The sequence below is a fragment of the Parasteatoda tepidariorum genome, chromosome X1 (assembly GCF_043381705.1).
Source record: "Parasteatoda tepidariorum isolate YZ-2023 chromosome X1, CAS_Ptep_4.0, whole genome shotgun sequence".
Taxonomy (NCBI): Eukaryota; Metazoa; Arthropoda; class Arachnida; order Araneae; family Theridiidae; genus Parasteatoda; species Parasteatoda tepidariorum.
Window position 1 is genome coordinate 2534890 of NC_092214.1, and position 27477 is coordinate 2562366.

The 27477-nt window shown below is 28.3% G+C and overlaps 1 protein-coding gene across 17 annotated transcripts in view; it reads left to right on the forward strand.

The window, feature by feature from the left end:
* LOC107451625 (telomerase protein component 1) overlaps window positions 1–27477 on the forward strand; it is a 275001-nt gene that overhangs the window by 71542 nt on the left and 175982 nt on the right. For all 17 annotated transcript variants that reach the window (XM_021147098.3, XM_043040343.2, XM_021147105.3 and 14 more), the window contains 7 exons: window positions 3608–3742; window positions 5563–5724; window positions 7228–7324; window positions 17564–17604; window positions 17693–17781; window positions 23404–23561; window positions 24006–24115. In XM_021147098.3, the coding sequence (XP_021002757.2) occupies window positions 3608–3742; window positions 5563–5724; window positions 7228–7324; window positions 17564–17604; window positions 17693–17781; window positions 23404–23561; window positions 24006–24115 (792 nt within the window). The remainder of the gene's footprint in view (window positions 1–3607; window positions 3743–5562; window positions 5725–7227; window positions 7325–17563; window positions 17605–17692; window positions 17782–23403; window positions 23562–24005; window positions 24116–27477) is intronic.

The window sequence follows — 27477 nt, forward strand, 5'->3', positions numbered from 1 at the left end:
AAATATATATATATATATATTTATGTATATATATATATATATATAAATGTAAATATAAAAATACGAGTGGTATGAGATATAAAAATACAAATTGACACTTTTTGTCAAAAATATTTCATCCTGAAACTTATATTCAGGATTGTATACTTTGAAAATAAAATGTAAAAAAAATTTGACACAATGGTCTTTAATCTGAAGTTTAAGACTTCAGTGTTACTAATTTTTGCTGGATTGGGGGCTGTATTCCCTAAAAGGAGGAAAACAGCTCCTAGTCTCAACAATGAATGTGCTGGGAGATCCTAGATTCAACAATATGCTTAAGTATTCATTTTTTTGGTTTTCACCACAGACAAAAACTACCATCCCCCCATATCCTTCTAGATTTGGGTAAACGTTGAACTTGAAGAAGAAAATTTGAAGGGTCAGATCTTCCAAAAAAAAAGGGGTTCAGATGTATATTGTCATTTTTTTAAAAATGTTTTGAAGAAGCATTTTAGCATTTAATATTATCCTGCGCCTGTTTCATCAGTTCTTATAATCCTGCCGGCTTGTAAAATGATGCAGTCGGACCGAGCAGGAAAATAGACGCAGGATTTTAATGAAAGCGAACAAAATTTATTTATGTCATACTTTGTTGAGTGCAAGAGAAAAGTGTAGTTTACTCCATGAGTGATTAGTCTTTCTAGTAGGGAAAATCTTGCAAAATATCCGAAAATGTCTGTATTTAGGGAACTCTTAGATATTACTATTGGTTTAAGAAATAGTTCGAGTGATTTTCACGAAGTTTAAGGGGAAAAATGTCTTTATTTAAATTTATGCATACTTGGGACAAAAATAGATTTAAAAACAGGATGTGGTTTTTAAAACTGCGAGAAAGAGCAACTTGAATAATTAATTAGTAAAAAATTAGCAGTATTTTTATAACGAAGAAACTAACAGGAAAAGATTAATAGAAGCTTTTTATGTTATAAATGCATACATACATATGCATCTATATATAATAAACTTTTTACAAAGTTAAATAATCTGCCACTGTTATGCATATTTTTTGCAATCTGATCTTCCAAATTTTCAAAAGTTAATAAGGAAATAAAATAATTTAGAATGCATNAAAAAAAAAAAAAAAAAAAAAAAAAAAAAAAAAAAAACATATGTTACTATTAAATTAAGTAGTGAAAAATTTTTATTTGNTCTATATATAATAAACTTTTTACAAAGTTAAATAATCTGCCACTGTTATGCATATTTTTTGCAATCTGATCTTCCAAATTTTCAAAAGTTAATAAGGAAATAAAATAATTTAGAATGCATTCTAATGAAATAAGCAAAAAAAAAAAAAAAAACGTATGTTACTATTAAATTAAGTAGTGAAAATTTTTTATTTGGTACTAAATGAATTTGAACAGTAATAATTATAGAAATATTAAAAATATCTCCCAAAAATTAAGTAAACATTTATGCTTAAAACAAATCAAAATTTAAACTTCAATCTTAAACATGCTAAAATTGTTTGCTGCTGTGAAAATAAGCTTTCCCTACATTAAAAAGTTATGAGTTTCTGATGCCACTGTTTTGACCAACAGACTTGAAATCACAAAGGTATTTGTTTAACGAGTTGAAAAATTTAATCTCATTTATAAATTTATTGCAATTGCTTAAAGTTATTACAATTTTGAGAGATTCTTTTAAAAACTTTTTTATAAATTTTTGGATCAAATAATGGCTGTTTACCCATTATTGAAGAAAAACTTGTTTATATCTCTCAAGATTTTTATTTTCTAAGTTCCCACTTGACTTGATTTCAAAAGCAGCAAAAAAACTTAAATAAAATATATAAAAAAAATTAGAAATGAACAGTTGATGTTTCCAGATAAAAATTCTAATATTTGGATCAATATTTTTAAAGTCTCTAAAGAGATAAAAACTGTTTCCAATTTAAACAGTTATATAATGCACAGGGGTTGGACAGAAATATGGAAGCACTTTTATAGTAATTCTATGAAACAATATTTCTTTTAGCAGCAAATGTTTTAAAGATTTTTCATAGCAAAACTGTTGATACAATTTGAAAAATCATGCTTGAAGCTTTTAAAAATGATGTCCTTTTTACCCATGCCAAATTGGAATTGATCAAAAGGAAGAGATGAAGGGAATAAGTTCTTTATAGCTTTAATACCAGCAATTTTGAAGTCAATCTTTAGAATTGTAATGTTTATGTAAAAATGATTTTAAAATTATAGTGGTCTTGAAAAGGGAAAAATATTTTCCTGTATTCTATTTTCTTCACGTTTTGTATTTTATTATTTTTTTAAGTACAACAAATACAAGTAATCGTTCATTTTGTTGCGATTAACATATTAGCAAAGGGCCCTTGCATTAAACTTGAATTATTATATGATATATGAGCAGAACCTCCTAGAAAATTAAAATACAAAATTTTTTTTGACAGTACTGTTAAGTGCTGATAAATAGTAATTACAACTGAAAAAATTATATCGGGCATAAAAAATAAAATAAAATAACTGTTACCTACTATTATAATCTAGAAAAAATAATAATACTTAAATTTGTAAAATTGCGTTCGAATTGTAACAAATTTTAAAAAAATAATATTTAACTGATTTTTAAGATAACCTTTGCAAAAAAAGAAAATAATCATTAAAAAATTTTGTTCCATAAACTATCAAAAATTTTTTAATTTTTTAAGGTTTTTGAACTTTTAAATTAAATAACTGTTGGGGTTTAAAAAATTAATTACACTAAAACAATTCTGAAGTTCAGGAAAATTATTGGGGATGGGCACCCCCAACTCTACACCTAAGTTCTTCTGTCTGAGAGTAAACCTTTCATATTTTTCTGATCTTGTAAAATTTCTTTTAGTTTCATTTATTTCAAGCCCGTAGCCAAGGGGGGCATGTGAGGGCTAATTCCCACCTAGCAGTGTCATTTACCCCTCTCCTACTAAAAGATTTTTTTTTAAAATAAAATTATTATCATATTAATCGATTTATTGCACTATACGGCTCTGCTCTCTTCTCTCATCAGCATCTACTGTGTGGCAGAAAGTAAAGGCTAAAGGCAGTTGAAAATTTTTATAATTTTTGTTAATTCATGCTGATGACAAAAATAAAAAATAAAACTATCTTTATGAGAGAAAAATTAGACCATATAATTTATCTATCCAATGAGAATGCATGGACAGGACATCATTTACACTTTGTTTTATGTGCATGGATACACTACCTAGTTAATGTATTAATTTTATTATGTTAATCAATATTTAATATAAAAAACATTTATCCATCAAGCATATAAATCTGAAATAAAAAGCTATTTATTGACAATACCTATTAATCTTATTTATGGTTGGTTGTCCCACATGCAAAGAGAAGTTTCCTTCCTCTCCCTGAGCAGAAATTCCAATTCAAGAAGGGTTTGCATTTTTTCAGACACATATAAATTTCAAAATTCTGCACTTAATGCACAGATCCCAAGAATATTTGTTTGATTCAGTTTATTTGAAATATGTTATACTATTCTGTTTGTTGTTACTAACTTGAAAAAATATCTCTTCGACTTACAAAATACCTTATTTTCTTTTATTTAGATGCAATTGTATAATGCTGCTAGTATGGCTTTAATCTGCGCAGCTAATTTTAGAGATGCTGGAAATTCTTACAGAAATTTCATTGAAAATTCTGCAGATGCTCTAAGATCAATAGATCCTGAATTTATTTTAAAGGTAATTTAATCAGCTTTAAGTAAATTGCTCTATGCTATCGCTTTTAAATATTATATTACCATTTATTTATGTAATTTGTAATAACTGTTTTTACATCAGACTTGATAAATGCAGTAATTTCCTGTAAACAGGCCGCAGTCTATCGGTGTTTAAAACTGAAGAGGCCAATTCAAATAATTCATTGTTGCCTAGCCACGCATAATAATTTTGCAATTGCAGTGGATTTATTTAAAACCAGATTTTTACTGAAAATTTTCCAAAATTACGGACCTAGCTTGTAATGTTTTCTCTGAAAGCGTTATTTATTATTATTTTGATTAAAATATGGGGTGATAAAAGAAGTCTTCGATTGAGGAAAAATCGTATGCCATCTACAAATAAGGTTACAAATTCCGTTTTGTAATTTAAGAAAAAACTAGTACGCCATATTTTTTACTCTCTTCTCCTCATCTGTAAATATTTTATTTTCAAATTGTCACAAAACTAGAAAATAAAATCTTTTTATTCAATTCATCGATCCTGTTTCTGCAGATGTTTTTAGTTGAAATTCTTTTTTGTTTATTTTTCAACGCTGATGAAAAATTTCTGCCTCTTTTGCTAACCAATGTATACTTTAGGGAAGAAAAAAAGAAACATTTTATTTCCTTTTTCCGAATTTCACACGTTTCTTAATTGCAAGAGGAGAGGGAATTTCCTCTTTCCTAGTTTTACTCACACTAAATTTATGTTGTGCTGTCTATGTCATAAATATTTTTAACATCACACAACATCTTCTGCAAGATTTTCTCCTCCCATGTCTGCTGTAACCATTGTTACTTTTCCCTTGCTTGATGTCAGATGACGTGGAAAATGAACTCAATGATGAATTACAGCGTTTCTTTTGTTTCAAAAGTGAAGAATCTAATTTTGATAGATTTGTTTAAATATAAGGTTGGAAATATTTGAAAAATAAATAAGAAGTTGGTGATTTATTTTCATGTATTGATTAGTTTATTGTTTATCGCTTATAAATTTTTTCTGATTGGTGATATATGTTTCTTCTGTAAGTAAGTATCATTCTCAATTCTTTCTTTTTATAATAAGTGTATATAAGAAAGGATTTATTACTAATAACTATTTTCTAAGTGTAGATTTTATGTTTTAAAGGTTATTATTTTTCAAGTGTGTTTTCATGCATGCGGTACGTGTTTGTCATGCATGTGATAAGAATCGATGTTGTTCCCATTATTCCGCATTTTTGAAAATGTTACCTTTCTTTTAACTGTGAATAACTTTTATTTAATATCAAACTTTAATTATGTTTTCGAAAAGTGAATCAAAACCAGATTTATCTGTAGTACTTCCTCCAGTTGTGACATTTTATACTTTATTGTATGCTAGTGAGAAAAAAAAAAGTGCAGCCTATATGATGATAATTGAAATTTTTAAATTTATGTTTTTTGCATGTGCAGCGTATCTATCGGAAATTACTGTAATCATAGCTTATGGTTCCCTTTAACTTTTTTATCAAGTAAACTAAAAGCTGTACTTATTATTACAATTTTCATTCTAAATAAGAATGCATAGGCACTCCTGATTATTATGATTAATATATTTAACTGATATTAGCTATTTTTGTTGAGTATAATAGGTGCAATGTCGAGGAAAATATATACTGTATAAATTTTTCCACTTTTAAAATTGTAATTTCTTGTTTGTGTGTTCTAACTTTGCAAATACATGAAACTTCAAAGCATTTATATATTGAACACACAAATTTTTAAAAATGTTCCATTTTATTACTTACACTATTTTGAGAAGGATTATCATTGTTGTTTTAGGTTGCTATTTATGCTCGACAAGAGCTAAACATTAGGTCTGTGTGTAATTTTCTTCTTTCTTATGCTGCATTTCATGAAGAAACACGTATATTTTTGGAAAAATACTTTGATGCTTCAATAAGATTACCTTTGGATTGGCTTGAGGTTGCTGACATATACCAAGTGAGTGTTATTTATCTATATATACATAAAATGGAGCTTTTATCAATCATATATTTTGTAATGATGATACTCAGACTTAAATAATGCTTTTGTTGACAATTTCTCTAACTGTTGATCGTAATTCACAAGCATGCCATTTGTAATATTTTAGAGGGTTGTGACAAGATCTTTGACTAATTCAGTGTTGCACCCTCTCTTAGTAAATGAACTAAATGCCCTCTTCCTGAGAGGAAGATTAACGTTTTTGAGCACTGCCTATTAATCTTTGTAGACAATGGAAGGATGTATTAAGGTCATAGGGCTTGATATATAACGCTTTCTTTCTAGTTTATGTGTAGAATTATATCTAGTCATGGCGCTTTTGAACTAGGTTATGTAACCAGGCCTACTCTGTTTGTAGCATTGTATTGGTTAATGCATGTGCATCTCTTTTACTATAAGAAACAATGTGATTTATGTTTTAAAATCATCAAACCCTGGTTAACTAGCAAGCAAAAATAAAATAATGTTAATAACATATTACCCTAGTATCTTTATATTAAATGATAAAAAATAAAGAAATGTAAATACTGTTATTTCTTGCTATCTTTATTATTTGTGAGTATATTTAATATTATATAAAATTTTTAAAAGGAAGTCAGGAAATATATTTTTAATCTTTGTAGAAAATTTTTAATCACTACCTATAAGTTATATCTTTCTATTTTCTTCCTACCGTTATTTATTCTGTTAATTTATTTTTATTTTTTAAATAGCGCTTTGGTTATAATATCGGGGTATTTATAATACTTTCATTGATATTATTTTAATATTTCATAATCTTGCACTTGGTTTCCTGCGTTACCATTTATATTATTAATGAACAAAATCATCATTCCAACCATTTTAAAACTGCGTTTATATTAATTATAACATTAGCTAATTCTAATCCCATTTGGATACTTTATGATGCTGTTATAAGATAATGTGATAAAAGTGTTCAGTTTATCTGATTTAAATAATGTAACAAATTTTTAACAAAAAGTTCCATATCTGCTTCTCTGCTTAAGGAGGGAAACAATTTTTCTTTTCTTTAAAATTGAACTTTTAAGTTTTTCAAGGATAAAAAAAATCAGTCTCTCCAGTTTCAAAATGTATTTTATTTGAAGTCAATGCTTATAATAATTTTTAAATTTAGCAAATTTTTGAAAGCTCTTAATTCATTCACCTTACCTTTTTTTCCTAAATGTCGGATATTTAATTCAACAACCATTGATCTAATACAGATATTTTGTTGAAATTGCATTGCAAATTATTTGTATTGAAATTGCAAATTACTAGCATATAACTATACTTTTAGATGTTAGATTGGTTATTGAAAATTATTAATGTATTTCTTAAATATTCTTCTGAATTAAATATGATACAGTATTTATTTCGCAAATAATAAAGTTTGAAATGCATTGATTAAAAGTTTAAAACTATGTTTATTCCTATAAATCTGAGATTTAAGTTTTTTTAAAGACATTTAATGATGAACGGCTAAAAAAGGGATCTTTGCCAGCATGTCTGAAGAAGGTTTTAAAGAACTCTTTTCAGAAATTCGATGAATACCAACTAGGTAAGAATGATTTTTTATTATTTGTTTTAATTTATGTTTTTTCTCTCTTGTAAAATTGTGTTTTATTTTTATTTATTAAATTTCCTAATTTGTAAAAATTGTTTTTTGAGTCTAAGATGTTTATTAGTGTATAACTTGCTGAACGAGAATAAATTATATTGTCAACAAAAATTTTTAATGATGGGAAGTCAGGGTTCTAATGTGCCTAAAATGTTAAGAATACCAGAAAAAGTCAGAGAAAATGAAATTATACAAAAAGTCAACGAAGTGCATAATTTTATGCCAAAACCTGGAATTATAAGAATTTTTCACCTTATCAAATCTCAGGTTTGTTTGCAGTTGTGCAGAATAATATTAAAAAATAATAAAATTTATTGCCTAATTTATAATTACTGTATAGATTATCAAAATTCTTCTTTCATGCTTTCAGAAGCTAAGAGAGTAATTAGATATGCGTGTTTTAAAATACTCAAAACTTTTATCTTTACATTCTAAGAACAACATTTTAAAAACAACGAAGAGCTCATTGAATTCAAATCTTTATGCGGCATTTTATGTTTGGCTAGTTCTGGTTCCATGCTTTCAAAGATCTCTTAAATATCCACCAATTCAAAGGGCAGATTTACCATTTTTTCCTCATAAAAATTTTATTTTATTATTCCACTATTTTCTGCTTTGAAGATACCAATCCTTTACTACTGCATTGCTGACAATCAAAAACCTTCCATCATACTATTTTTTTAAAAAAAGAAAAAATTTTATATGGTAAAAAAAATTTTCTTTGATATTTTTAAAATTCCACAAAAGCCAAATAGTAACTAACAATTTTTAAACTTCAAGCATTTTTTAATGCAAGCTGTTTCTAAAATTTAAATGCAAAAATAGTGTAATTCTGTACTATTCAATTTCAAACTTTTATCACTAAGACATTTTTTAAAACTTAAAATTGGGAAACTCTATGAATTCGGGGAAAACACTGATAGAAATGCATTTAATTTTTTAAAATTCGTCGAAACTCTAATAGAAAATTTTTTTTAAATTGCTAAAATTCAAACTTTTTTCAAATGTAAACTATTTTAAATTTAAATGTAAAAATTTTATCTTTTTATTATTGTTTCAAATAAAATTGCGGCATTTTCTAGAATTTTTCAAAGCATAGAATTTTTCATGAAACTTATTTCATATCCTAAAATCACATAAAAAAATTTTTAAATACTAAAATATTATCTAAATATTTTTGTTATTAAAATTGCGGAATTCTATAAATTCCTGCGAAACATCGATAGAAATACATTTGATTTTCTAAAATTCCACAAAACCCCAAGTCTAAATTTAGTATTATTTTTAAATGTATGTTTTTTTAATATTGTTTTAAATGAAATTGCGTCATTTTCTAGAATTCTTCAAAACACCGATAAAAATGGAACAAATTTCAATCGCTAAAATCGACGCGATTTTTTCTGAAAATGATATTTCAAATTTAAATACAAAACCATTTCTATCTGTACATTTTTTTCAATTCAAATTGTGAAAATCTATTTTTTTCCTCAAAGTATCAAAGAAATGCATTTTTTTGGAGATTTTTCCCCATTGTGATTTTACAGGCCCACTACAATTGCCAAGGTGCAAAGTAGATTTTAATCTTTTAAATTTGAAAAAATAAGTAAATAAATAAAAAAGTTAATAAACAAAGAGGTTTTCCACAGAAGTTTTTTAATCTTTCAAATTTGAAAAAATAAGTAAATAAAGTTAATAAACAAAGAGGTTTTCCCCGGGGATGGCTAATCATTCAAGTTGGTCCTCTTTTGTTTTCATTTCTCTCAGGCCGCTGACTAGAAATTGCCAAGACTTATTATTCTGCCATAGAACACGATACAGAAATCTTCCCTCATTTTTTTTCTAATCAAACGTATTTTCTTTTCAACAATAAATATGATAGTTTAAATTTAATACGAAACAAATGAAAAAACAATAATTTTTGAATTAAAATTGTGGACATTTATAAAATTCTGCAGAACATTTATCGAAATGAAATTGCATTATTAAATATTTTATTTATACATAAAATATTTATTGAAATAATTATATACATACCTTGATTATCTTTATTTCTCCTGTATTATTCTTTTTCCGCAGGAGATCCAAATGCAACATCGACAATCTCAGATATTTTTAAATTCAGAAGCACGCTAGTATTAAAATCAAACCAAAATCAGCAACTAAGTATACCGTTTAGGGTTGATATAATATTTCTAAAGTGGATGTGTGATATCTGATATCAAGGATATGATGTATGCGCCTTAAAGTTAAATGATACCACAAAATATTGTATTAATGTAGGGGAAATTTCCAGCTGTTGAAAAAATAAGCAGAGGAGATGTTCTAAATAATGCCTGCAAGTTTTATAGTAGTATTTCTTAACCCCTAAGACAATTCCGTGCCATACCTTCACCTTGCTCTTCCACTGCTCCAGTCTGCAGCGGACACAGGGAGTTAGGTTGGGGATGGGTTAGCACTGAGTACAGAGAAGGGCCGGTGTAGTTAAGTTCAATATTTCGGTATTACCAAAGGATTTACTTGCAAATATCTTTACCACAGTATCAAAGAAATGACGCTAAATGAGGGCATTACATTATATCTCCCAGCCTTATATAAAATTGTATATAATTTAACCCCTTATTTCCGAAGTGTCACGAAAAAACATCTACATGCAAACTCCGGATAGGTGTTGTTTCATGACTCTCCAGGTATATTTCTATAGGATTCCAGGTATAGGATTGTCAGTTAACATCAATTAGTTCCCTCCCTATGCATTGTTGAAAAGTTTTCTCCTAAGGTTGCTATTCTTAACTTTAAAAATTGCAGGCATGGCTCTTAGAGAAAGTGCCAAACACCAAATTTTATCTTCTAATGCAAACTTCACAAAAAAGACACTGTTTTAAATCAACAAATGGACGTATCCTGTGCTATAACGAAATGCTTCACAGCCCTTTTTTATAATAAATAAATAAATATTTTTCAGAATTGATGTTAAAGTATTTACAATTATTTAATCAATAAGAATTTATAATTGTGTCAAATTACAATTAAAACTAAAACATAGCGTTTTTTTATTCTTCGTGGCAATTCCTAAGAGCTGCTATACTTTAATAATTCTTTTCTCTTAGCCACAAGAGTTTGTCATAGTGCAACCGTTAAGCAAACTTCGAATAATTATGGAACATATATTAATTTCTTCGGTTTAATAATTTTTCTTTGCATTAACACTATAAATTTCAAAACGAAATTATAATTTTTTTCATATCACATTATGAAATTTTATTTTTGAAGCAAAAAAAAAAAAAACAACCATTTAATCAACGGCTATGTTCATTTGTGGCAATTTGACTTGTTAAAATCGTGCTAAATATAAGTATATATGAATTTAAAATTTTTTCTTTTAACTGAAACGTAAAATAAACTGTTGCCATATTGGATTTCCATGTCGAGTTTACTGACAAAATAGCCTAAACTGACGAAACTGTACTTCACTCTAACCACATTAAATATTCGCTATTCATAGGAATAAGAAAGTTGTTTAATTAATTCTGTCAAACATTGATTAACATTTCTTTTACACTTGTTAAAATACATCCGTGGTTAAAAAAAAAAAATAAATAAAAGAAAGAAGGAAAAAAAAACACTTTTGTAATAGAAAAAAAAAGCGTTTGTTATTAGCTCATACAGAAATTTGTTTGATATTTCAACTTAATTACCTAATACAATTCTTATTCTCAAGTCTTTGGAGGTTATGATGCTTGAGCAATTACTTTATACTTAATTTTTCTTATTAAAAAGTGGAATCAGAAAAGTGGTAGTTTCTCGCGGAATTTTTTTTCAAAACAATATATCTAGTATACAGAGGAAATGTACTGTTTTATACGTACATATACGAATTAATGTGCTTTTGAGCAGGTACACAAGGAAACCTCAGGAACACTTACAAAAAACTTTCGAATGATAAAGATCAATGCTTTATTGTTAAATAATAATACGCCGCATAAATCGATAAAGGAAAAAAAAAAGGTTTGAAATTGAAAAAGGACTGATTTCTTGTTTTAGTTACTTTTTTAAATTTAAAAATGTATAACAACATTAAAACTTATATTTTTCATTATGATATGCGTCGTTATGTTACTCGATATTGATCGCGAATAAAGAAACTTAGACATTATCTTTTAATATTTTATGGTGCATAAAAATATTGAAAATACAATACATTAATGTCTACAAATTTATTTCAATGTAAGAAAAGATACGAATTTATTCTAAGGAATTTTCAGTATTTCTACTTTTTTCAATATCTTTTTCGTTTAATTTGGTTCAGACAATGTTTAGAAATAGACGACCTAACAAATATTTGAAAGCCTTTCATTTGTCATACAAAAATCAAGTTTTTATCGATCAAAATACTACTTTAATTTCTCATTGATTCTCAACCTCATTGATATCAAACCGTTTTAATGTTATTCAAAATGCTAATGATTAGTATTAATATTTTACTAACTTTAAATAATAAATATTTTCTTTTTTTTTTCTTTTTCTTAACTATGCGTAATCATTTTTTTTTCATAAAAATCATTCAGTGTTCTATTTCAAATTTATATTACTGTGGTAGTACTCCCTTAGGAATATTTCTTTCTTTTTTTTTTTTTCGCGGCAAGGGAAAAACTAATGTTTGTAAGTATTCTGAGTAATGATTTGCACAATACGGTTGTCCACTATTTGCTTTACATAGAAAAATTTCACAAAGCTCTTTGACTCCTCTTCACCCCAGGACATCTAAACTATCCCGCTAACCCACTGTTACCAGAGGCAGAAATTCTTTCAATACTTGTCTATTCCTTCTTCATTGTTACTTGTGGAATTACAATAGATGCGGAAAGGCATTGTAAGGTATTGCACACAGTAAACGTCACTGTAGCGTATCTACCACTACAAAATTACATTTACAATNTTAAGGAATTTAAAATACTTGTTCAAAAAAATCTAATTGCGCAGAAATTATAATTTAAAACTTTAAAGATTTCAATGATATAAGAAATTACATTGTATAGTGATATTTAAATTTTAAATCACTTCACAAAATCAACCATTAAATAAATGTAAGCATATTCATAAAATACATTTATTTCAATGGTACCATTCAATTGAAATTAATTCAAAACAATTTATTCAAAATCTGATGATTAATATTGGTAGACATAAGAATTCATATCATATTTTATGTAATCAAATCTTCTTTTTTTTTTCTTAAAGAAAATTCTTAAAAAGAAAACAATAGTTGTTTTGCTGTCTTTTCAGCTTTTTTTTCTCCTTTTTAAATTTTTTTTTTCTTTCTAATAACGCAATTGGAAACAGTTACCCAAGTTTTTTGTTCTGTTTCGATTTTAGCAATTTTAATAAATTTCAAATTTTGTCAATAAATTAATCATTTGAATACAATTTGAAAAAGACTTTAGTCCTAGTCAGTCATAATTTTCCTTTTATTTTCTTTTGAATAACCTCTTTGTCTATGCATGCTTAAATTAAAAAATAAATAAAAATCAACTGTTTCACGAGGGGGACTAAGTCTAGTAATTTTCGTTATGAATGTGGTCTGCCGTTTTCCTCTGTGTTCTAATTTAGGAGAAAGTGCAATAATTTTTCTTCTTATATGAGGAATGGATAAAATTTCTAAAAAATCGTTTCTATTTCAAAAATATTTTGAAAGTTTGATTGTTCTAGACGACGTATAAAAGTATTTACTGTTAGCCTGCAAGTGGGAATAATTTTATGACACCATGTATTCTATAAGTTCGTATTCCTGAAAAACTAGGAAAGAAACCTTTTCATCCCTTTGTTATTCGTAGCTTCCTCTATCTATCTTATTCTGTACTTATCTACCTTTTGTGAGTAATTAAAATGACATTTGGGCATTTTCCTTCATCACCAATAGACGTTTTATCATTTCCCCAAAATATCTTCCAGTTTGTTCGACCAATTATTTTATTTTTTGGTGGTTGCTGAGTTCAGTGTATTATATTTTGCTCCCAACTGAATTTTCTTGAATTTGTATACAATGTTCACGAAAAGTTTTGCCGCAATACTTACAAGAACTGAGCTATCTAATAAAAATCCACAATTTGTACCTAAGACGCTACCTATCTGTGAATGAAAATCAAAAACCTTGCTATGTCATTGATTAGANGCTTAGCACCTATGTGACTTATTAAAGCATTCTAACGTAAGAAATAAATAAGAAAAAGATAATTAAATAGTTAAATTAATAACATTTGTAAAATTACGACAGTAATTATTTTTTTTAAAAATTATCTAGGGCGAAATGTTTCTAAAAATATACAAGCAAGAAGGATTCAAATACAGTTTCCGTTTTATTTACAGTGGAACCTGTCTAAATTGACCACCCTCGGGACCAAGTCAAATGGTCACTATATAGAGGTGGTTACTTTATGAAGAGTCTTTAAAAAGGACTTTTTAAATAAAACTTGCAGAAAATGGTCACCTTACTCAGATTCTCACTTTAACCAGGTGGTCACTTTTACAGGTTCCACTGTATTTATTTTTTTTTCGGAGAAGGAGGCCAGCACACCTTGATCGAAGAATATAGTGGTGTCAATCGCTATACAAAAGGGAAAGAATTCCCGATGTGTGTTGTGAATCATTGAGCCGGTTGGAAAGGGTACTGAGTTGAGGCGTGTAAGACGAATACCTGCTGCGTAATGAGAATATAATAATATACTATACAAAACACTTCTTGACATAAGATAGTAAAAGCTAAAATTTATTTTACTTTGGCCATTTTTGCTGAAAAGGATTGCAACCAGCAAGAAACATTTTCTTAGAAAAATAACAGTTGGGCTTCATTTAACCATGAAGAAATAACCACATTCTTTAATTTATTGTTGAACATTTACGCAAACAAATTCCGATTCGACGTCAAAAGTGGTTATTGGGAGAAAAAAAAGAATCTGTAACTAAACTTGTATTTTAAAACTTAGACTAAATAATATACTTTCAAACTACAAAAGAAAATTCTTTTATTTTTATTAAAAAATGAATTTAAGGAATTCTAACAACTTTGAAATTCTCCATTATCAAATATTAATGTTAACAAATTGCTTAATATTACACTTATACCGTTAAAAGTAAATTATGCCTGATAATTATATACAAATTAGCTAATGATAGTATTCTATTTTTTTACAGATTTCTTTTCACTGAAAAAAAAAGATACTAAACAGACTAATCCATCTTTCTGATTCTTCAATCATAAACTAACCATATATCTATAATAATACACAGAAATAAAATGTGATAACTTGTGGCCACCAGATGCGGGAATAGTTTTTGTTATAATTTAATTTAAAGTTAATGAAGCCGATGACACTATCCGAATGTTCTTGCCTACAAGATAGCGAGCACGTTATGTAAAGGCTTAGTTCTTAAAGATGAAAACGCAGTTCTTGATATCATTCAGTTTTATTACTAATTTATTGAATAATATAAGATGTGCTCTGCAATAAAATGTTGCTCTAAATATTATCACTCAAAATTTAATAATTTTGAGTGATGATTCTATTTAATGAAAAGAAATAATATTTTTGTCTTAAGAGGTCCACTTAGAATACGCATATTATTTCATATAACTATTGATTTCTATGAAAACTTCAATACACAGGTGATTCCTCAGAATGAAAATAAATATTTTTCAAAATATTGTTGTCAGAAAGGAAAAGATAATTTGGAATATATGGCCTTCATAGATCAGTAAAGAGAAAGATTGAAACTTATACCTTTAACTATTATGCCTTTCTATTACTCTCTCTGAATCTAATTATGGGGATCAAAAAGTATTACTCAAATAGTATAAAATTTGTTTACACTAAGACAATTTGGTTGAAAATAAGTGAAAAATATTATATTTAGCATTTTAATAATTTTTGGTTATGAAATAGAGCATGAAACACCCGTATCTTTTTCTGAGTTAGATAAAATCTTCCAAACACAGATCACTTCCAAACATTATATATATATATATTTTTAAAGTTTGCCTTTATTTTCGCACACAGTTATTTTGATCTAAAAGAAACAATTTTCTTTAATTTTCAATTTTTACAATTTCTTTAATTTTGAAAATCAATTTCGGATAACTTTTTTACATGTATGAAAATAAAATTTTTGTTCAAATTATTGTATTCATATTTCATATTTTAGTATAAATATAATTCTGATAATCTAACAGAGTTTTTTAGAAATTATCATACTGTTTGTTACAATTAAAAAATACTGAAATAAGTTATAGATGGTAATTTGAATGCAAGAAAAAGTATATATAAAAGGAACACCGGTGTCTCATCTTCGTCAAACGGTTAAAAAATAAAATCTAGTATTTTTTAGGGACTGTTCAACTGATCATTTCGAGCCATGGGTATTCTCATTTATGAAACTAAGATAGCTAAATCGTTCAGATTCTGCAAAATATTAATCTTTAAACTTTAATCTTTAAGATTGAGCAAAATTTTATAATTTAATCTTTAAGATTCTGAAAAATTTAATGCAATATACTATTAAAAAACTATTTAATAAAAATCTCCATTTAATAAAAAATAATAGATTATTCAAATTATTTTTAAGTTAAATAAAATTTGAGTAAAGTAGTCTCGAGATTCGATATCGGAAGTGGTAAAACAGAGAAATTTGTGAGGTATGGCATACATATTATTTAAAGCTAAATTAATTATTCAGGAATTATTTGAAATAATGCAATGTAATAAAAAATTTATTGAAGAGCAATTTTTATCTAAACTTTTCACATTTCATGATTTTGTGAAAAAAATCGAGTAAAAAAAAAAACAATAGAAAAGATGTAAAAAGAAAACAAAAAAAGAAGGAAGGAAACTTTTACAATTCTAGTTATTCGTCGCCAAAAAATTGCTGAACTAACGTTTTGGTAAATGGGGTGTTTTAAACTTATCCAACAATTTGTTGTTGCATACATTTTTCCCCCACTAGACTGAGTTTCAATGAAGAGAAAGGAGAATCATTTACACCCCTTTTACTTATCTCACTGGGTGGGAACCGTGGTCGAGTTCAAGTGAAAAACCTTCCTTCTGAAAACTGCCATAACAGGGGAACTCAAAATCTCAGACCCTACCGGAATGAAAGAGTTAAGTATATTTGATATACAGGTTCATGTAATTTAGAAATCTAGTTTCTATTTGTAGTTTCTCTGTCGAAAAGTTAAGTGAAAAAAACAGACTTTCTGAAAATTTTAAGTTTTGTGCTCAAGAACATATTTTAATAAACTGTAATTGTAGAATGTTATTAAGGGTGGTTTTTAATAGGAGAACTTAATAGTTAATATTTTCCCATTGTTGCTTTATTTTGTTCAGTTGGTGCTCTTAATTTCATTAAAATATTATTAAACATCTTTTTTTTTTTAAGCTCTTTGTTATGTAGTGAAGAAGTGAGCTATTTTAAAACAATGTATCTAAAACTACATTTAAGAGAATATTTTTTTACTGAATTCTTGATTGTTCAGCTTTGAGTTAAAGTAATAGTGATAAATTTAAAATATCAAGATATTTTCATGAGAAAATATTGAGATTGAGATTACGGCAAGGATCAAGGAATCTTAACAAAAGACCTAAAGCTCTGCACAAAAAATGCTCATTTTATTCCTTTACTCATTGTGAAAAAAATGGTGGGATAAATATTACTTGTCAAAATAATCTTTTTAAAACTCTACCAACTAAATTTATTTTAAACTGTAAAAAATTGCAGCAGAAAATAAATAAGCAGATTCAGTTCAATGTAATTCCTTTAATTTTTATTTGGCTAGGTGCATAGGGTCCTAATTTTTATAGGAAACTTAGTTTATAATTTGCTTAATATGAACTTATTGTCCACAAGCTGCTTAATTCTGTTTTATGTGTAATTTTTCATTTTTAATTGGAAAATATCTTACCTTGTTCAGAGTTATTCATTTAATTTATTAATTAGACCAGCAGACAATTAAGTTATATTTTTGTCAACTCTTGAGGATGAAATATTTTTCTTAAAATACTTAGTTAGAATTGCTAAATTAATTTTTAAAGTAGATTTATTTATTAATGTTTTTTTTTTTTTTTTTTGAAAATTTCTTTTTTATTTCTTTAAATTTGATAATTTTATGCTAATGCATGTCTAATCATTTAGCAAAATATAACAGAGACAAAACCAAGAAGAAGAAAAACAAGGTATCACATTTTAGTTTCAGCATTTATTTCTTTTTTATTAATATCAGATCTGATAATCAGTTTTCTTCTTTTTATTTTTTACGTAAAGGTTTTGCAAGGTTTTACACTGAAACAGCTCATTAGACTTCTTCACATTGATTCCCCTGCAAATGAAGTTATGTGTCTTCTTGGTAAAAAGTAAGTTTTCCATACTGCTATTTTAGAAATATTATCTTACTCTTAAGTTGCAGGAATTTTATAGGTTAATTGTTATATATTAATAAAAGTTATACACTTATAAAAGTATAATAAAAGTTACAAATTTATCGAAGTATAGTAAAAGTTATTTATGTATGTATTGATCGAAGTATGGTATTCTTTATTTGACTATTGTATTAAATTATTATGCATATTTCTGTTTCCTCCTTCATTTAATCAAAATCTTAGATTTCATCATAATTTGTCAATCTTTAACAATCTTTTTCTTTCTAATAAAATGCATTGCTAGTTTTAAATGTTTCCTCTTCTCGTTTTTAAAAACAAACATTATAAAGAAGTAATACTTTAAAGATAAAACTTATCTAGTCTCTAGTAAACTTATCTAAAGAATTATAATTCAGAATGACATTCAGACCTACCATATTGCAACAAATAGGTAACTTTTCATTTCTTTTATTTTAATATGAAAATCTTGTTTCCTTTATCAAGAAAGGCATAAATTTTGTTTTGTACAAAATTCCTTACAAAATAAATTTTGTAGGGTATTTTTAATAATTTTTTTTGATGGCATTTGCTTTAGTTTTTCAGAATACCATTTGTATTTTTAGGAGTGCATGTGATTTATGAAATAGCCTTATTAGGATCTTTTTTTATACTCTGCGTAAATAACATTTGTCATTCAAAAGAATGCCTAGGTATTATATACAATGTAAAGTATGTTATGATTTCATATTTTCCTAAAAACAGAACGCACTCTATGCAATGCTTAGACATTCTATAGAATGATGGCATTTCATACAATGCTATTAACATATATACCTTTTAATTTTTTGGTTTTTGTCAGCAATTGTAAATTAGTGAAACTAAATTCTTTATGATTAATAAATATTTCTGTTCTTTGTTGAATAATTAATATATATATATAAATAAAATACATTTATACATATACAGTGCAAAGTTCCATGTACGGACGTCGGTTTACTGGAAGGGTCTTTTTTCTGGACGCTTTTTAATCATCAAAATAAACAGAACTCTTTTTCACTTATAAATTGTTTTTTTTTCATTTGCGACTTGTTGAAAAAAGTATGCAGGGATGAGAATCCTCTGTTTTCCTCTAATTTTTGGTTTTTTCCGGCTTTCCGATTTTTGTTAAATTTTAATCCGATTTCCGCTACAATAAAAGAGAAATTGGATATCACGGACACAAAATTTGCCATTTCACTAAAGCGCGAAAAAATCGCGATTTTTTTTCGCGTTTTATTATTGCCAAGAATCATTATTGCCAAGGATTATTATTGCAAAGAATCAAGCACTTAAATTCAGAGTGCGCAAAAATGTCTTATTTTGAAAAAATTGCGATTTGAGATGGAATCGCCATAAATAAAGTGGATCTTTAATTTATTATTCAAAAGCTCAATTTGGAATTTTCGGATCATTATAATATTCTATTAAAAAAATTGCGATCATGAATCCACGTGAGGTTATGGGTTAATCATCAATAATTGAGGGCAAAATGCGCTATTCAAAGTTTGCCGATTAAAATAATACTGTAGTAGAATGTTGAGATTTTAGAAACGATGTGAAATTCAGTTTTAATATCTACCCAAAAAAGGATCGGCAAATCCTTCCGGTTTTTGTTGAATCGTCGCTAATCGAGAAATGATTACTAAAATGTGTGATTCTGAATTTGCCTTGAAATTTTAAAAACCATGTGGAAATCTGTAACAAAATATCTTTAAATAGCGCAACCACGTAAATATATTCGTTCTTCATTGGAATTGACGTTAATTATTGTCTATTTATTACTTTTTGGAGAATTAGGATGCTTTGACATTTGTTTCACTTAAAGACCTATTACACGGAAAAATCTATTTTCCTGACTTGCCCAAGTCCCGACGATTCCGGATATGGGACTTTACTGCGTATATATTATACACACACACATATATATATACATACGTATGTGTATGAATATAAACATATGTATGTATATATATATATACTTATATATATATATATATATATATACATACATACNATTTATATATATACATACATACATATATATGTGTATATATACATATATATATATGTGTATATATATACATACATACATACATATATATGTGTATATATATATACAATAAAACCTCCATTAAGCGGGCATTCTTGGGACCGAAAAAATTGTCAGTTTATGAGAGTTGTCCATTTACGGGAAGGGTACCCTAATAACGACGTTAAGGCTGTAAATTGTTTCTGGACTATTTTCAAGGATGAAAAAATAATTAAATAATCTACAATAACTATCGACAAGGATATATATTTAAACTTTAGGAAAGATAAAAAAGAATACATAATGAAGTTTGATATAAATACATATTTCCAGATGTAGCTACAGATAAAAGAATATAATTTTACTATTTGCATAGATACTCCAGTTAGAGATATGATATCAAATGGGAGCTTTCTGTCCTCAGTAGGTTTTAAATATTAGGTTTGCATGCCTTTACACTTACCTATCATTTGATAGGGAACATGGTTAATACCTGTTTGAAAGTAAACCTCCCACGATTCACAGGGGGAAAAAAGCAATGCCTACCTGTAAATCATGAGGACCTATGGAGTTGATTATTCACAATTGATCAACTATCTAGGGTCTGAATAAATGTTTCATTTGTAGGAACACCTCAAAAATTATGCTTCTGTTCTCTTTTTTACCTCATCTGTGTTAAATAGTCTTCAAATTGATAAGACAATTAAAGAAATTTTCAAGCAAGAAGCACATTTAAGATGTCATTTCAACTTGAGGGGTCTCATAATCTGCGTGGTCCAGATGAAAAGATCAAAAGATGCCGATGTCCGAATTATTTCAGGAGAGACAGTATCATTTTCTCTCTTTTCTTTACAAAGATAAGGCAAGGTGACAGAAGAATGATTGATTCTTCATTACTGAAATGGCTTAACAATATTTTTAATTATGGATAAGGCAAAAAAATTTACATGCTTTAAAAATGGTGAAAAGTTGCATTTCTTCCCCTTGCAATTTAAAGCAGAAATAGTTTCTTTTTCTTCTCAAATTTAGAAAAAGTACTGTCCGGTTTGAAGAAATAGAAAATAACGTTTCAGGCTCAACATGACTGTTCGCGTCCAGTTACGGGAGTGTCCGCTTTGCGGAGAATGTACATAATGGTTTATTCATAGAAGATTCCCGGGGAATTAAAAATATATTCTTTTTGAGAGGCATCTGTTTTGCAGGAGTGTCCATAACAGGACGTTTCACTGTGTGTGTGTGTGTGTGTGTATATATATATATACATACATACATATGCTTTATATATATATATATATATGTATATACACACACAGTAGGGAACCGATTATCCGGAACGATTGAGACCATTCTGGATAACTGATTTTTCCAGTTTTCTGAATGGCTACAAAATGCCGTTTTTTTATTGTTTATTAAGCCCAACTAAAAAAAATATTTAGAAATAATTTTAAAAAGAAGAAAATATTATAAAGTAATACACATAAGTTTAAAAAGATAAAAAGGAAGAAAAAAATGAAATAAATAATATATTCAGGATTAATATAAACTGTACAAAAAAGGTGAAATGAAAAAAAAAGTATCGGCATTCTTTTTTTAGAAAAACTCATCCATTTTCTTTTGATGAAAATTGAGTTTTTGTTGCACGAACAACTGCTGAATCATATAAATTGAGATAATGTGAGATTCGTCTACAAACTGCTTTTGCTCCTTCCCCTTAATCAGTTCTTTCATCAACTTGATGCATCATTCACTCGAAATATGAGCTTGATTTTTGTTTCCCTCATTGCTTTCTTCTACTTCGTTGTTGTCTGCGTCAGAATTCAAAACCATCCACTCCATTTTCGTTACTTCATTATTTTTTTATTTTCAAATGAGGAGAGAAAAATTGTAAGCATTTCTCTTACCTCCTTTACGCAAGGCAGACATTGTTTGAATTCTGGATGGAAAAAATATATTTAAAAAATTACTGGAGAAAAGAAAAACAAAATTTTTTACTTCATTGTTCTCAAATGAGAAGTGGAAAATCACGAGCACTTCTTTCCGATCGCGAATAAGGTATCTTTTGAATATAACTCTGAGAAGAAAAAAAATCCTTCAAAAATTTCTGCAGAAAAGGTGTTTAAAAAAATCCCTCAAAAATTTCTGCAGAAAAGATATTTAAAAAAAAAAATTTCCAATAGAAAAATCTTTCATCGAAACCTCTGTAACTTTCTGCAACAATATTGCCGTGATTCTGGCACACTATCTGGAAGAGTTTAACTTGGGTTTCAACATTTTGCTAAAACATTAATCAAAATCAGAAAGAAAAGCACATGTATCACAATCTTATTTCTTTTTAAGATGAGTGATTTTATTTCTCCTCCACTCTAGTTAAACATGAATTGGCAAGCAGACCCAAAAGCTGACATAATAAAAAGAATTCATGTTCTACCACATTCAAAATAAATGGACTGAATAACAAGTGCAGTTGCAATACTTGACCCTGAATCATTATTCCATTTCCTTCCCTGTCACTGTGCTCAAATAGCAAATAGCAGAAATAAATAGATAATTTTTTAAAAAATAAGAAAAAGTAGGAAATAACAGGAAAAGAAGGAGGGATACTACTACTGAAAAAATAGGAGCTCTGCTGTCCCTGTAGGGCGTACTTTAAGAGATTTCTGAGAATCAAAGAAGACGAATAAAATTATTTGTTTTAACTCTCCTACCCTAAGATTAATGAACATGATGACTGTAGTAACGACTCCCCCTGCTTAAGGGCCAGATGATAGGAAAACAGGTGTTCCACGAGTCACTTTTTCTCATTGAGCTATGATTGAAAAGAAACAACTAAGTAGTAGATGAGGAAGGGAATGATTGATGATATTTAGTAAAAGATTCTTGCTTCTCCTGATGGTCTCTAAAATTTAACATTTTTTGAACAAAGTAAAAAATTTTTAAAAAAGAAAGAGAAATTCTGAAGTCTTAAAAAGAAAAAAATTTAAGTGGCGGGAAAATTTATCGAATTTTGTCTGGTTTTCTGTTTTCCGGTTAAGAGGTTCTGTACTGTATATATATATAATATGCATATTTGTAATTAAATTCTATGAAATAGAATATAATATAGAATATATTCATTCTATAAAATGTCCACATTTCATACTTTGTCGGCAACATATGTATCTTTTATTTATTTTTGTCAGAAATTGTAAATTAGTGAAACTAAATCCTTGATAATTAGTAAATATTTCTGTTCCTTGTATAATAATTATTCCCTCTATATATATATGTATAAGATAAAAGAACAAAGAGAACAAGTAAAAAAAATATATAATAATTATTTCTTTGTTAATCCCTCTTTTCTTTCTTTTTTGTTTCTTTTGTGTTATGTACACACACACACACACACACACACACACACACACACACACACACACACAGATTTACACACACACACACACACACACACACACACACACACACACACACACACACACACACACACACACACACACACACACACACACACACACACACNCATTTTATCTGTAAACTATTAATTATAATTATAGGTATCCAGAATCTGGTGAGCAGTTCAACAAATCTGGTTTGCCTGGTGCTTGGGATTCAAAATTGGCAGGAAAGCGAATGAAATTGCCCCAACCTATAACATGGGAGACTCAAGTATCAGCCAATGGGAATAAGGCTAATGTTTGGGAAGGAATTATTGGTATTTTGTGATTTGATAATTTAATTTCAATTCTTATTAATATTGTTTTAACTTTATAATTGAAGAGTGTGTTATGTTTTTAATATTTTTATTAATTTAATAAAATTTTATTTAATTTAAATTTTTTCCCTCTGAAATTTACATTAAATTCTTATAATAATGTTTAATTAATCTTAATAATTTTAACTTTTCATCCTCAAAATCTACTCTGAATTTTCTAGATATCTCAAATGTCTTATCTTTCAAATATTTTCGCAGATCAGTTTTTCTTATAGACTAAATCATCTGTCTTACTATGGAATAGAAATTATTTGCTCTAATATTTAGTGTAAAAGCATGACACCTTGCTTTAGATGTGATGTATAAGATTAACAATATTTTAAATATGTTTTTTTAATATGAAAAAAGAGTTGTAACTTAATGATCTATTTATTTTTGATTTAGATGCAAACAAACTCCCATACATGGCAATGCTACGAAATATAAGAAACTTGATTTTATCTGGTATTTCTCAAAAGCATCATGATAAAGTTCTGAAATACTTGGAAAATAAAGTTAGTTATATATTTGATAATTAATGATTATGACATTAATATTTTACTTTTTAAAACTTATTTAGTTTTTTCATTGTCTTCATCTTCCATTATTATATTCTGCTAATGGTGAAGGCATGTGTGAAGTGTTGCCATAGGTAGAAAGTTCTGCTCTACGCTACCTGCCGCCCATTTCGATAGCCAACAGCACATTATTGGCTAAAATGTGTTCTTCACATAATTTTCTTTATTTCAGTCGTATTAATGTGTCATATATACGTAATTACTGACAAAAATCTGTAATTTCATCTTTTTAAACTAGAAATCACTAAGGTATATTTTTTAATTGGAAAAATCTTACTTAACAATTAAAATTTTCTTTCACTTTATAGCATTTTTATTATGAGTAAATTATTTTAAAATTTCGTATTATTCATTATGAATTTATTATATACTCAGTGTTATGAAGGTTAAATTCAAGTTTAAAAAAAAGTAAATAATGAAATAATAAGAGAGACGTTTTGCTGCAGAAATCTAAAGCAAATAATTTTTTTAAACTTGTAGATTGAAACAATTTTTAAGTCTTGGGAAATATTGCCGAATATTAATACCGCTAATACTGAAAACTGACTGTACTCCAAGCCATCATAATGGATAAACTAAATAAGAAAAAGCAGTCAAAAATTCAAATATTGAAATGAAAATTCAATGAAAACAAAGAAAAGGCAATGAGTTAAAAGAACACAGAGAAAAAACTGATAATGAAACACCCACATTTAAAAAAAAAAAATAGAGATATAAATACAGTTAGAATAACCAAATCAAAATAAAATATAAATTGCCAAATTTAAAAAAAAATTTCTTTAGAAATATTTGTAGTGCTGACCCCTTTTGAAAAACTTGAAAGATAGAGCAAAAACAGGAGAATGTTCGTTCACATCTTTCAGCAGATCAGGAATAATTCCTGTGGCTGTCTATGAGACGTCTATTCTTCCATAAATTATGGATCAAGTTACGCATATCTCATCCCCGTAAAAGCTGATGTTCGACTTTTAGACTTCTACTAAATCTTCCCTTAACGTCTAGTTTAGATCCACTGGATTATTTTGTGCTATGTGATTCATGAACCTTCATTAAAGTCTTCATTACCCCAAAGTGGCCTCCGGTTGAACTACCATGCAGTTCTTTCAAAATTTCCACAATTCTTGATTTGAGAAAGACAAGCTACAATTTCAAGCTCTGTCAATCATCAGATTCCAATTTTCTGTATAACCTGCCATTTCTAGTATAGATTGAATCCCATAGAGCCCAATACTGTTTAGTAGCAAGATTGTAGATGGAAATGTCCTGCCAACTTTGGCTTATATTCAACTATTCTTTAATTTCAAGAATAGGTCTTACATCAGGATCTCACATTTGGGCTTGTTTTTCTCTTCATCCCGCGATGGATCAGGCTTCGATGTCATTGAAACTGTAACTTGGTGTAACACAGAATTTGCTGGCTGAACTTTCTTCTCTATTCTGAAGCTATATTGGCATCTTACATTGCAAGTCTTCCTCGATAATGCGGTAGCATTTCCATGTGCAGTACCCTTGCAATGACGAATCTTGAAATCATATTCCTGGAGTCTTATCCCCCTGGCTAGCTAACTTTATGGGTTCTTAAAATTTAAAGAGGTGTGATCAGTCCGGAGTAAAAATTACAATGAGGATATCATCCAAGTAAAGAAGACATGATTTATTAGAGAGTCCTCTTAGCCCAGTTTCAATAAGGCGCTCAAACGTTGCAAGTGTGTTACTAAAGCCGAATGGTATCACCTGAACTGCCTAAGTCCTGTGGTGAAGGTAATCTTTTCACTGTCATTAATATGTATCTCAGCCTGCCAGTAACCACTTTTAATTTCAAAATTGAGAACTATTTATTCCAAGCTAGAGTGTCTAATGTGTCAAGAGTGTCTAATGTGAAAATCCTGATTAGAGGGTAGCTATTTTTTTTGTTATTTCATTCAGTCAATGTTAGTCGACACAAAATGGGGTTGAGCCATCTTTCTTCTTGACTAGAACAATAGGAAAATGCACAAGGACTCATTAATGATTGAATGACTTCATTCTCTTTCATTTCTTTTAGAAGTTTAGCTACCTCTTCCTGTTTAATAAATGGTTATCTCCAAGGATGTTGTCTGATGGGAGTATGATTTCCAGTATCAATTTGGTGCTGCATTATTTTTGTACGATCAACATCTTCTGATGTTCTGAAAAAAAGATTTTTAAATTCAGTTAATAATTTTTCTTCAGCTTTCTTTTGTCCATCATTTAACTTTGCACTCTGTATAAATTCACTCATAAAAGTTCCAGAAGACTCGTTTAATGCTGTTTGATAGTTTCTGTTAATACAGGTCACTAGAGCTCAAGTTGTCAACACTTCATCTTCCTTTAGAACTTTCGCTTTATCTCTCACATTAGCAAGTCTCACAGGTATTCATTTCTGGAAAGGTCTACGAGCACAGAAGCCACAAGTACTCCTTTGAAGTTGTTGTCTATATCTGGATATTCTATTAGACCATATCAGAAATTATCACAGAAAGGATTCCCAAAACCATTATCTCAGTTCTTGGTGGAATTGTTCTTAACTGTTCTAAATTGTTCTTAACTTTCATTTAATAGGCCTGTTTAATCTCTGGATTTCACTTTTTAAACACGTTGATATCTTCTATACTTGAGTGCAATTTGTTGTTTTTGAAGTCCAGTTTAAAATTATTTCCTCGTAAGAAGTCTAATCCGAGAATGAACTCGTCACTGATATCTGCCACGAATGCTGCATGATAACTCGTATCTCCAAATGAAATCTTGAAGTTGATTTTTCCATGAGCTTTGATTTTGTCACCAATCACATTCTCTAATGCAATGCTGGTCGACATCCAACTTAATTTTTCATCTAGTTTCTGAGCCAAATCTAAGGATGGTGGTGTTGGCTTCTGTATCAATTATCATAGTGCATTGATGTGCCCCATAATGTCCACTACTGCTGCCACTCAATGAAGAAATCAGCAATACTTTGATTTGGGGTTTCATAACTTCTAGTCACCTCAGCCCCGAAGATGGCCACAAATTAGTTTTACTGCTGCAGTGAAGTATGACTTTCACCATCCTTAAGTATGAGCAATTTTTACGTACATGGCCATCATTTCCACATGTTCAACATTTTCTTTCTTTATTTTTGTTCGTCTTGCTCTCTCTCAAACTCCAAAGCTCTCACAGAAAACTTCAATCATTTTCTTTAGACCAGCGTTTGAATCCGTGACTGATACTGCTCTGATAGAGTGGCAGACCTTCTATGAGGTTTGCTGAGCTGCCTTAATCTTGTGTGCAAAGACAAGAACTGG